Here is a 13,185-nt window from a genome sequence, read left to right as displayed (position 1 = left end):
CAATAGGTAAATGGATAAACAAACTGGTATATTTATACGATGGAATACTACATGGAAATAGAAAGGAATAAATTCTTGATACATGCAACAGCATGGATGAATCTGAAAATAATTATGTCAAATGAAAGAAAACAGAACCCCCCCCCCAAAAGAAGTATATACTTTGTGATTCCACTTATATGAAACAGTAATATAAACTGATTTATAGTGACAGAGAGCAGGCCACTGGTTGCTTGGGGAGAGGGAGGTGGGATGGAGGAGAGAGTTCACAAAGGGACATGAGCATACTTTTGTGGGTGATTATACATCACCGTCTTGATTGTATTAATGGCTTCATGGGTATTTACACATGCTAAATCTCATCGAATTATACACACTATAAGCAGTTTATTATACGTCAATTATAACACAGTAAATTTGTTAAAACCAAAACAACAGATTGCAGGCCTTTTAGGCTATGCTTCCGAAAAGACTATAAAATTTCCGTATAACACCCAGTGCACCATGCAATATGTGCCCTCCTTGGGTGTTATACGCAAGTAATAAATCATGGAACTTTACATGAAAAACCAGGGATGTACTGTATGGTGACTAACATAATATAATAAAAAATATTTAAAAAAAAGACTATAAAATTTCCAAATAAAAACTGACTTAAAAATCAGGCCTCTAAGTATTTTAACTACATGATAATAAACATCTATTCTGAAAATAGCTGAAACTATGATTTGAGTTTTTTTAGCTAACTGACATAATAGCATAGTTTGAAACAAAAGTAGGTCTATGACAAATCAGAGATTTTTTTGCTTTGAAACTTTTCCTTACTTTTGTCCAGTGATGATGGACATCCATTGTTCCTAGCATCACATGGCCCACTGCACTCATCCCGGATCGGTCTGTAAATATTATTGTACATCCTGATGATAAAACACAAACCCTTTGGTCACTGTCCAGAGATGCTTCATTTTTTTAGCATTGTGCAAATAATTACTTAAATTTAGTATACAAATTCAGGATTAAATTCAGTAGAAGCTTAAAGGCTAATTTTTCATTTTATTTTATGTTATGTTATGTTATTTTATTTTTAAAGATTTATTTATTTGACAGAGAGAGAGCACAACCAGGGAGAGTGGCAGGCAGAGGGAGAGGGAGAAGCAGGCTCCCCGCAGAGCAGGGGGAGCCTGATGTGGGACCTGACCTGACCTGAGCCAAAGGCGGTCGTTTAGCCAGCTGAGCCACACAGGTGCCCAAGGCTAATTAAAAAAAAAGTTTTAATAGAAAGATATATTTTAGAGAGTGGGAGAGAAAGAAGGCACAAGGCTGCACACGTGAGGGAGGGAGGGGCAGAGGGGGAGAAAGAAAATCTCAAGCAGACTCCCTGCTGAGCCCGGAGCTTGCCGCCCAGCTCCATCTCAGGACCATGAGATCATGACCTGAGCTGAAATCAAGTCCCTCGCTTAACGGACTGAGCCACCCAGGCGCCCCTTAAAGGCTAATTTCATGTCGTCATTTTATTCAAAGGAACAGGTTTAAAAATTCAGCTGTGATAAAGTGATATCTGTAAAGTCTTTTAACACTTAGTTTTTCTCCACAGTCTACAGATGTGTATAGCACCTGAGTGATATTTTATTTATTTTTTTTTTAAAAGATTTTATTTATTTGACAGAGATAGAGACAGCCAGTGAGAGAGAGAACACAAGCAGGGGGAGTGGGAGAGGAAGAAGCGCTCACAGCAGAGGAGCCTGATGTGGGGCTCGATCCCAGAACGCCGGGATCACGCCCTGAGCCGAAGGCAGATGCTCAACCACTGTGCCACCCAGGCGCCCCGCTGAGTGATATTTTAAAAGAAAATGGAAATTGTTTACCTTTCGCATTTTTAAGTGTTTCCAAGTTCTGCTGTGCTAAGCGGCCTAAACTCTGAAGCTGGCTACAGCGATGGGCGACCCCCCAGCTCCTCTGCCACCTAAGAGGACAGAGCACACAGGCGCATTAACTGCAGGCGTCCCTGAGGGAGGAGGCCTGCACTCACCCCCCCGGCGGCGGCTTGGCGGCTTGATTCCTGTGAAAGCCAGTGAGTTTCTTTCTCAAGTAGGCATACGTTTTCCAACTAGTTCTTTTTTTTTAAGCAACCAAATAGAAAATGAATGGTTTTCCAGAGGGTAAAAATATTACTACTATGTTCAGATATCCAAACATTTAAAACAAGCAAATACACAATGCTGTTTCTATTTTAGAATAAGGGAATGAAATAGGGAACACTTAAAAAAACCTTTTTCATCTCCACATCATCCAATGATGACAATTTTGTTTTAGATTTAAGTTCTAATTAGGAACTCCAGTTCTAGATCGGATTCTTTTTATCTTATTACAGAGAAAGTGATTTTTTATGACATGTAGTCTACTTATTTTATAAATGAACGCTGAATCTTAGTGACAAAATGGAACCTGATATCCGCACGCTGTCATAGAGGTCCTGGCGTCCAAACGTGAAGAGTACTTATCTAATGGAACCTGATATCCGCACGCTGTCACAGAGGTCCTGGTGTTCAAACGTAAAGACTACTTATCTAATGGAACCTGATATCCGCACGCTGTCACAGAGGTCCTGGCGTCCAAACGTGAAGAGTACTTATCTAATGGAACCTGATATCCGCACACTGTCACAGAGGTCCTGGTGTCCAAATGTAAAGACTACTTATCTAATGGAACCTGATATCCGCACGCTGTCACAGAGGTCCTGGCGTCCAAACGTGAAGAGTATTTATCTAATGGAACCTGATATCCGCACGCTGTCACAGAGGTCCTGGCGTCCAAACGTGAAGAGTACTTATCTAATGGAACCTGATATCCGCACGCTGTCACAGAGGTCCTGGCGTCCAAACGTGAAGACTACTTATCTAATGGAACCTGATATCCGCACGCTGTCACAGAGGTCCTGGCGTCCAAACGTGAAGAGTACTTATCTAATGGAACCTGATATCCGCACGCTGTCACAGAGGTCCTGGCGTCCAAACGTGAAGAGTACTTATCTAATGGAACCTGATATCCGCACGCTGTCACAGAGGTCCTGGCGTCCAAACGTGAAGAGTACTTATCTAATGGAACCTGATATCCGCACGCTGTCACAGAGGTCCTGGCGTCCAAACGTGAAGAGTACTTATCTAATGGAACCTGATATCCGCACGCTGTCACAGAGGTCCTGGCGTCCAAACGTGAAGAGTACTTATCTAATGGAACCTGATATCCGCACGCTGTCACAGAGGTCCTGGCGTCCAAACGTGAAGACTACTTATCTAATGGAACCTGATATCCGCACGCTGTCACAGAGGTCCTGGCGTCCAAACGTGAAGAGTACTTATCTAATGGAACCTGATATCCGCACGCTGTCACAGAGGTCCTGGCGTCCAAACGTGAAGAGTACTTATCTAATGGAACCTGATATCCGCACGCTGTCACAGAGGTCCTGGCATCCAAACGTGAAGACTACTTATCTTTAGAAGCATCAATCCCCCTTTGAATTCCAATTTTGTGATTTATCGGCTCTGTGACCTTGAACAAGTTGCTTCTAGCCTTCCTAATGTTTCCATTTCATACATACAAAGTGGGATCACTTCCTCCAGCACAGGTAGCATAAATCAAAGGGGACAACATTTGTGAAGGAGTAAGGCACTCAAAACAAGCTCTCAAAAAACTTAGGTTCCTTCTTTGTCCTATCACTAATTCTAATGAATGTCATTTCTGATAAAGTGGGTTTTCAAAACTTTTCCCACGGTTGAAACACATATAATTTCAAGGAATTAACACTGTAATAAAGCTACTAAATACAGTTCTTATTAATAAATGGTGTTTCACACAGGCGGCTTAGAGTTAGAAACAATGTCATTGGTCACAATATTTCCATCTTTTGGAGGTTTGGCTGATTTTCCAATAGTGGAAAGCCATCATACCCATGGTCCTCAGATGTTTTGGTCTCAGAAAGCTTTTGCACTCTTAAAAGTGGAGAACCCAAAGAGTTTCTGTCTATGTGTTTTATATTTATTGATATTTACCACGGCAAAAATCAAAGCTGAGAGATTTCTACATCGTATTGTAATATAATGTTTATTTCTTTTTATGTTTAAGAAATCCTTTAAAAATCCTTTTGTTTTTCTAATTCCAGTCTCTTTGATAGTTCCTTTAGAATTGATGTTAGAAAAAGGTACTTTTATGTTCATAAATTTATTTTACAAAGTTTTAAAAAGGATCTTGTTATTTGAGTATTAGCTACAGAAGTCCATGCTACTAGACTGTGGAATTGGAAGAACCCCTGTAATCAAAGCAGGGCCTCAAAATACTGAAGTGATGATAAAAGAGCAGCCATCAGCACAAATCCAAACATCCCACACACCCCAAGTCTACACACTTCCCTTGAAATCTGAATTATCTTATAAAGCTATGTTTGAAAAAAACCCAAAAACCACTATGATTTGAATATACAAGAACAAAACATATAAGTATTATCAGAACTCCATACGCACAAGAAAAAGGTGCTATTATGATAACCAAATAGTCATTTAGTTCAAAAGAAGAAAAAAGATCCTGATACTGAAGACTGAAAACAAAAAAAGAGGTTACGATTAACAGTAACAGAAACGTTCAAGCACAAGACTGGGCAATAGTTTCTCAGTTTTTGTAACAGGGGGTTCCTCCCATCCCCGAATCATACCAGGCCCCCCTTTTCCCTTCCTTACTGCTTTAACAGCTGTTAAATCTGTTTTTATAATTAATGCTGTTATCTTTATGTAACTGTGATTTCCAGGTTAAGGAAAACTTTAAAAAGTCATGCTATAAAATACAGACGCAAGAATACAACGCCCATTTTCTGTCTCCCTTCCTCATTTTAAACTTGAATACTGATCTCACAGGATGAACGAATAATTACTTTTTATATATTATGTGCATATGGAAAAGGATATTTTTCTTATAAACATTACCTTAAAAATTAAACTCTTATGCTAAAAATGTCAGTATCTAAACCTTACTTCACTATTTTAAACAAGAAATTGATGTTTTCTTACACAGATGAACATTTGGCTACTTTCAGAAAAGATAATTGAAGGCTGTTTATAGTTATCAGAATAATTAAAGTTAAAGATGCAAATATTTAACTGCTGGAAAGCTTGACCAGTCGATAATACATGCTTATTTTAGTCTCTAATTAGGTTCTGTCTGTTACCTGATGTCTGAGAGCTGCAGCTGATGGGACAGATCACCTTTTAAACGATCTAGTTCTTTTCTAAGTGGCAAACTGTTCTTCAGTTTTTTAACTGCACTTTTCCCATTGTTATCTAACCAGGATCTAGAAAGAAAAAAACAGAGATATACACTTTCAATACTGACTGTGCAAACATTTCTAGTACTAAAAGACACAGGCACCATGGTAAAGCAGCCCTGGTGTTAAACTGAGTTTCCAACCAAACCTTTACCAAATTATAAGCAAAACACGAGGTGGGGAGAGTTGAGTACAGCCTGAAGTAGCAGAGCTGGCTTCAGCCGGGCATGCAGTAGGGTAGCAGTGTGCACCAGGGGAGTCCACAGACTGACCCGAAAGGACAGGTGTTTTGGGAGACTCTGTGGTAAAACAGACTGGGCTGGTAAGGTCTGGCCACTGGAGGGACTTGATAGAGATATGGGGGAGTAAGCACTGAGAGCCCAGGGCACTAATGATCAAGATTAAACTAAAGGAAGAAGTTAGAATCTACCCAGCTAGAACGCACAAAGTAATCTTTGCAAGTTCCTCATTAGACATATTCACTGCCCTTTAAATGTCACCAGCACCATTAGATGTGTCTTTTGAGTTTGACTTCTCCACCTGATCAGTTATACTGTAACATTATTTATGCATGTGCTCTGGCAGAAGTGGTATCTCTACACTCCACGTGTACAGACGGCTGTGTGTGAGTGAAAATCCAGCACAGCCCACTGAAAACTGTAATACGCATAAGGGAGAGGTTTTGAAGTATCTCGAATTTTAAACTTTTATCCCATCTCTAGAAATCTAGCAACAGGTTTAGCATAATTAAAATTTAAATTTTATATATACAAAGGAAGTCATCATAACTAGAATATGACTTATTCTGGCAGAATAGACTTAAAAAATTATCAAGTTGATAATCTTGAAACCAAAAAATCTTTATGCATCTTGTACGGTAAATAAAAATAAATCAAAGATTTATTTGAAATGCTTGATACTGTGTTGTGTTGAGATATAAGAAGATAAAATTGCTGTGCAAAGGAAGACACATCTACTAAGGAATATAGAGATAGGACATTAGGATATATTCTGGTGCGCCTGTGTAGCTCAGTTGGTTAAGTGTCTGCCTTTGGCTCAGGTCATGATCTCAGAGTCCTGAGATTGAGTCCTGCTTCGGGCTCCCTAAAAAGATTTTATTTATTTATTTGACAGAGAGAGAGAGAGAGAGAGAGAGAGAGAGAGCATAAGCAGGGGGAGTGGCAGGCAGAGGGAGAAGCAGACTCCCTGCCAAGCAAGGAGCCCGATGCGGGACTCGATCTCCGGACCCTGGGATCACGAACTGAACCAAAGGCAGAAGCTTAACCAACTGAGCCACTCAGGTGCACTAAAATCTTTTTCTTTTCTTTTTTTTTTTTTTAAGAATAGTATATATGGGGGCACCTGGGTGACACAGCGGTTAAGCGTCTGCCTTCGGCTCAGGGCGTGATCCCGGCGTTAGGGGATTGAACCCCACCCACGTCAGGTTCCTCCGCTATGAGCCTGCTTCTTCCTCTCCCACTCCCCCTGCTTGTGTTCCCTCTCTCACTGGCTGTCTCTATCTCTGTCGAATAAATAAATAAAATCTTAAAAAAAAAAATAGTATATATGAGTGTCTATGAGAACCTGAGAGATACATCAGATGTTTCCAGGCAGATTAGTGAGAGGAAGGGCATGCCAATCATGCTAGTGCAGAAGGAACCGTAAGGTGAAAATATGCCTAGACCATATCATGCCTAGAGGGAAGGAAGTATGAGATGAGAGTGGGAAGGCGGGGTCAGGGCAGGTGGCGAGTTAGACTATGAAGGGTTTTGCATATCGGGAGAAGGAATCAGGACCTTATCCTCTAAGTAAAGGTACTCAAAATTTTTAATTCACTAACTTTGTATAGTAATTAATAATTCTTCCTACTCCCTTTTTAAGGGTATTGGTAAAAATATCATCTCTGCATAATGGGATAAATAGGAAAATAAATAAAAATATCTTACTTTACATCAGTATTATTAGCTATTGCATTACAATTTGTCAACATTTTCCTCATTTATTTACTTTAAACCATACAAGAGAAAGCATGATTTGCAGACAAATTATCAAACAGCATATCATGTTTGGTTTGGAGAAAAAATGTCTTACAATGTAGACCGAAATATAATATTATGATTATACACTCATGACTTGATTTTTGGAATTCTTACATTTAGTGTATAAAAATCAACTGGTCGAATTTAACAATCATTGTGTTTTGTTTCTCCACAGCGAGATAAAAATGAAGCTTCTAAACATAGCATTTACTACATCTACATAGGTAAGGATATGTATTTCCTGGCTTCAGCCATGACAGGTTCAGGAGCTACTGAGCATACGTAGCCCCCAGGTCTTGGTTTCTTAAGAACCATTCCTTACTAAAAAGAACCAGACCTTCCTGGCAAAATGGCTGAATCAAACACTGGGGCAGGAATAGTCTAGATGAGCTTGGAACGACTTAATGAATCAGAAAGTGAAACTTCCCAAGGACTGATAGGAACACAGGAGCCAGCTTGAAGGGATGATAAAATTAGAAAATTACTATCTGGAAACTATCATAGTAATATGTGATTCAGGCAAGAATCACCAATAAAGATTAGGGCTAGGAAGTAAGTGTGTGGTGAGTAAAAGGATATTTACATAGTTGTAAGTATCTCTTCAAAAGAAACTAATTGAAAGGAAAACTGGTGGGGTGCCTGGGTGGCACAGCGGCCTTCGTCTCAGGGTGTGATTCCGGCGTTATGGGTTCGAGCCCCACGTCAGGCTCCTCCGCTATGAGCCTGCTTCTTCCTCTCCCACTCCCCCTGCTTGTGTTCCCTCTCTCGCTGGCTGTCTCTCTCTCTGTCAAATAAATAAATAAAATCTTTAAAAAAAAAAAAAGAAAGGAAAACTGGTAACATATTTACTGTGGAAAAATAGGGGTCATCACCTTAATGATTTTTTTCCTTATTACACTGGTTGGACCCTCCAAGACAAGTTAAGTTGTAGAGGGGACAGCAGGCTTGTTTCTGGCCAGCTTGTTTCTCCTCCCATCTGCTTTCTACCTTCCAAAAAACATGTCTGTCTCTTACTGACATTCCTTTGTTTCCCTCAGCAACCTCCATGAACTTTCATAAATTCCTAGGGATCTGCAGGCTGCCAACTGGGAAACGCTTCTCTGGATAATGTATGAGTTATTAACGGGAATGACATGATAAAATCTTTTTGTAAAGGGAAGAGAAACCAGTAGTAACAGATCCTTTAGGAAGTTATAATCTAGGAGTATGTAGTAATGCAGATTCCCATTAAGCATTTTTGAATGATCTTTTTCACCCCTAAGTAAAAACTGAAAACAAATCAGAAGTAAGTCAAGAGCTACATTTACTTAAAAACCCTTCTGGACATACTCTCCCCCTAACTTCTGTCCTATGACTGGGCAGTGTACTTTTTTCAGTATCTCTTTTTGAGAGATACAATCAGAGTCTGTATAATTTGTATAATAATTTCTGTGCTTATTTTATTTCCTCCATTACCCTATTACCTCCACTAGGGAAAGATGAGTCTTCTATTATCTAATGTTATTTTAAATCCAAACTTGGTATTTTTAATCTGCTCTCAGGAGATCACCAGACAACCTACATTTTGACTATGCAAATTAAACCAGAAGGCAAACAGAAAAGTATACCTTCTTGCCCACAGAAAACAAAAGGTTATCCTGACTGTTTATACTCTGGAACTCAGAGACAGAGCTACATTACTCTCTAAATGAGAATCCTCTATTGGATTTTAAAAGAACAATTAATGCCTGAATTTGCCATAAAAATCATTTAAATTCTTAGTTAATTTTATAATCATAGTCATTTGTAAAATTTGAACCCTTTATTTTTACTGGGGAGAAGTCCATTCAAATTACTATTGACATTAAAGAGTCATTTTATACTCATTTTATAACAAAATACAGTTAAACCATACTTTTTAATCTTTACTAGTCAAGAACTTTAAGAAATGTTGAAATTTCTCATTTAGAAAAATTCATCAAAAATAAAATCATCCAAATAGTACTTAGTAATCACTGATTTTATATATATATAAATATATATATATAAATTTTTAAAAAGATTTTATTTATTTATTTGTCAGAGAGAGACAGCACAAGCAGGGAGAGCAGCAGAGGGAGAGGGAGAAGCAGGTTCTCCACTGAGCAAGGAGCCTGATGCGGAACTCGATCCCAGAACCCTGGGATCACAACCAGAGCCGAAGGTAGACACTTAATGGACTGAGACACCCAGGTGTCCCTCACTGATATATTTTTAAAAAGAGCAGTAATAGTTTTTTTTTTTAGGCTTTATTGATGCACCCAAAACCGTGATACCTAGGAATAAACCTAACCAAAGAGGTGAAAGACCTGTACTCTGAAAACTATAAAACACTGATGAAAGAAATTGAAGATAACACAAAGAAATGGAAAAAACATTCCATGCTCATGGAATAGAAGAACAAATATTGTTAAAATGTCTATACAACCCAAAGCAATCTACACATTTAATGCAATCTCTATCAAAATACCAACAGTATTTTTCATAGACCTAGAACAAACAATCCTACAGTTTGTATGGAACTACGAAAGACCCCAAATATCCAAAGCAACCTGGAAAAAGAAAAGCAAAGTGGGAGGCATCAAAATTCCAGACTTCAAATTATATTACAAACCTGTAGTGATCAAAACAGTATGGTACTGGCATAGAAATAGACATCACTCAATGGAACAGAATGGAAACCCCAGAAATGGACCCACAACTACATGGTCAATTAATCTTCAGTAAAGCAGGAAAGACTATGCAATGGGAAAGAGACAGTCGCTTCAACAAATAGTGCTGGGAAAATGGACAGCAAAATGCACAAGAATGAAATTGGACCACTTTCTTACATCCTAAACAAACATAAATTCAAAACAGATGAAAGACCTAAATATGAGACAGGAAACCATTAAAGTCCTAGAAGAGAACACAGGCAACAATTTCTTTGACATTGGCCATAGCAACTTCTTACTACATAAGTCTCCTGAGGCAAGGGAAACAAAAGCAAAAATAAACTATTGGGACTTCAAAATAAAAAGCTTCCTCACAGTGAAGGAAACAATCCACCAAACTAAAAGGCAACCTACAGAATGGAAGCTATTTGCAAATGACATATCGGGTAAAGGGTTAGTATCCAAAATATATAAAGAGCTTATCATACTCAGCACCTAAAAAACAAATAATCCAGTTAAAACATGGTCAGAAGACATGAATAGACATTTTTCCAAATTAGACATCCAAATAGCCAATAGACACACGAAAAATGCTTCATCACTCATTGTTGGGGAATTGCAAATCAAAACCAAGAGATATCACCTCACACTTGTCAGAATGGCTAAAACTAATAACACAAGAAATAACAGGTGTTGGCGAGGATGAAGAGAAAGGGGAACACTTCTGTACCATTGGTGGGAATGCACCTGATGCAGCCACTCTGGAAAATAGTATGGAGGTTCCGCAAAAAGTTAAAAATAGAGCTACCCTATGATCCAGCAGTTGCACTAGTGGGTATTTACCCAAAGAATACAAAAATACTGATTCAAAGGGATACATGCACTCCGATGTTTATAGCAGAATTATCAATGATAGTGAAATTATGGGAAGAGTCCAAATGCCCATCAACTGATGAATGGATAAAGAAGATGTGGTATATACATTATATACACGACAGAATATTATTCAGCCACAAAAGAAGAATGAAATCTTGCCATTTGCAACAGTATGGACGGAGCTAGAGAGTATTATGCTAAGTTAAATAAGTCAGTCAAAGAAAGACAAATGCCACACGATATTATTCATATGTGGAATTTAAGAAACAAACAATGATTGTAGGGGGAAAAAGAGAGATGAAAACCAAGAAACGGACTCCTAACTATGATGGTTACCAGAGAGGAGGTGGGCGACGGGATGCGTAAACAGGTGATGGGGATTAAGGAGGGCACACTTGTGATGAGCACTGGGTGTTGCAAAAAGTGCTGAATCACTAAATTCTACACCTGAAACTAAAGTTACACTGTATGTTAACTGGAATTTAAATTAAAAATATATAAATAAATAAAAATAAAACCTTTACTGAAATGTAATACATATACTACACAAGTCATCTATTGTTAGTATGTTCTCAGTGTTGTGCAATCACCAGCACAATTTCAGGACACTTGCATCACCCTGGTAGGAAATCCCGTACCCATTAGCAGTTACCTCAGAACTCCCCTCCCAGCTCTTAGCAACCACTAATCTACTTCCTGTCTCACAAATTTGCCAATTCTGTACATTTCACATAGATGGACTCAGGCAATATGTGGGCCACTGTGACTGTTTCTTTCTTTTAGCATAATGTTCTCAAAGTTCATCCATGCTGTAGCATGTATAAGTACTTCATTTGTTTTATGGCCAAATACTATTTCATCATATGAATATACCACATTTTGTTTATCCATTCATTAGTTGATGGGACATTTTTGGCTATTATGAATAATGCTGCTATGAGCAAGTTTTTATGTAGACATGTTTTTCCCCACATCATTCCCAATACTTGCTATTTTCTTTTTGATTATAACCATATTAGGGTACGAAGTGGTTATTTCATGGTGGTTACTTTGTTTGCTAGACCTTGCCTTGGTTTAAAAAATGATTTCATTATACTTACAATGATAAATACAGTACAAGTATTTTTTAAGATCATTTTAAAAAAGATTTTATTTATTTATTTGCGAGAGAAAGCAAGTAGGAGTGGGGGGAGGAGCAGAGGAGGAGGGAGAAGAAGGCTCCCCGCTGAGCAGGGAGCCCAATGTGGTACTTGATCCCAGGACCCCAGGATCATGACCTCAGCTGAAGGCAGACATTTCACCGACTCAGACACCCAGGCATCCCTAGTACATGTATTGTTATAAGATGCAGGCAGAGAGAGAAAAAAAAGAAAAAAAAGCTGATATTGAAATGAAGCCAAAGCACAGTGGTATATAAAAATGAATACATGAATATCATGTACAGGGTCTAAAGTTAGATGCATATTGAAGACATTTTGTTTAGTTCCTAGAGTTATGATTCTTTTGAGATACAAATATTTCTGTAACTCTGGGGCGCCTGAGTGGCTCAGTTGGTTAAACATCTGCCTTCAAAGTCAAACTGTCTCTCTTCACAGATGACATGATACTCTATATGGAAAACCCAAAATACGCCACCCCTAAACTACTAGAAGTTATAGAGCAATTCAGTAATGTGGCGGGATACAAAATCAAAGCTCAGAAATCAGTTGCATTTCTATACACGAACAATGAGACTGAGGAAAGAGAAATAAGGGAATCCATTTCATTTACAATAGGATCAAAAATCACACGTTATCTTGGAATTAACATAACCAGAGACATAAAGGATCTATATTCTAGAAACTACAAATCACTCTTTTTTTTTTTTAAAGATTTTATTTATTTATTCGACAGAGATAGAGACAGCCAGCGAGAGAGAGAACACAAGCAGGGGGAGTGGGAGAGGAAGAAGCAGGCTCATAGCGGAGGAGCCTGATGTGGGGCTCGATCCCATAACGCTGGGATCACGCCCTGAGCAGAAGGCAGACGCTTAACCGCTGTGCCACCCAGGCGCCCCTAGAAACTACAAATCACTCTTGAAAGACACTGAAGAAGACACAAAAAGATGGAAAAATATTCCATGCTCATGGATCGGAAAAATTAACACAATTAAAATGTCCATGCTACCCAGAGCAATCTACACTTTCAATGCCATCCGGTCCAAAATACCAATGACATTTTTCAAAGAACTGGAACAAACGGCCCTTAAATTTGTGTGGAACCAGAAAAGGCCCTGAATCGCCAAGGA

General features: G+C 38.7%; 1 protein-coding gene across 28 annotated transcripts in view; it reads right to left on the bottom strand.

Moving 5' to 3' along the window:
• The window catches only part of TCAIM (T cell activation inhibitor, mitochondrial), a 68,375-nt gene that overhangs the window by 18,184 nt on the left and 37,006 nt on the right, over positions 1 to 13,185 (bottom strand). For 27 of the 28 annotated variants that reach the window (XM_019793065.2, XM_019793069.2, XM_034662349.1 and 24 more), the window contains 3 exons: positions 5,216 to 5,338; positions 1,866 to 1,963; positions 826 to 917 (listed from right to left, as the gene is read on the bottom strand). In XM_019793065.2, the coding sequence (XP_019648624.2) occupies positions 826 to 917; positions 1,866 to 1,963; positions 5,216 to 5,338 (313 nt within the window). The remainder of the gene's footprint in view (positions 1 to 825; positions 918 to 1,865; positions 1,964 to 5,215; positions 5,339 to 13,185) is intronic. The other variant, XM_034662340.1, reaches the window with a different exon arrangement.

Source organism: Ailuropoda melanoleuca, chromosome 6 (assembly GCF_002007445.2).
Source record: "Ailuropoda melanoleuca isolate Jingjing chromosome 6, ASM200744v2, whole genome shotgun sequence".
NCBI classification, from domain to species: domain Eukaryota; kingdom Metazoa; phylum Chordata; class Mammalia; order Carnivora; family Ursidae; genus Ailuropoda; species Ailuropoda melanoleuca.
Note: the sequence above shows the minus strand (reverse complement) of the source record. Positions and strands in the feature narration are given on the sequence as shown.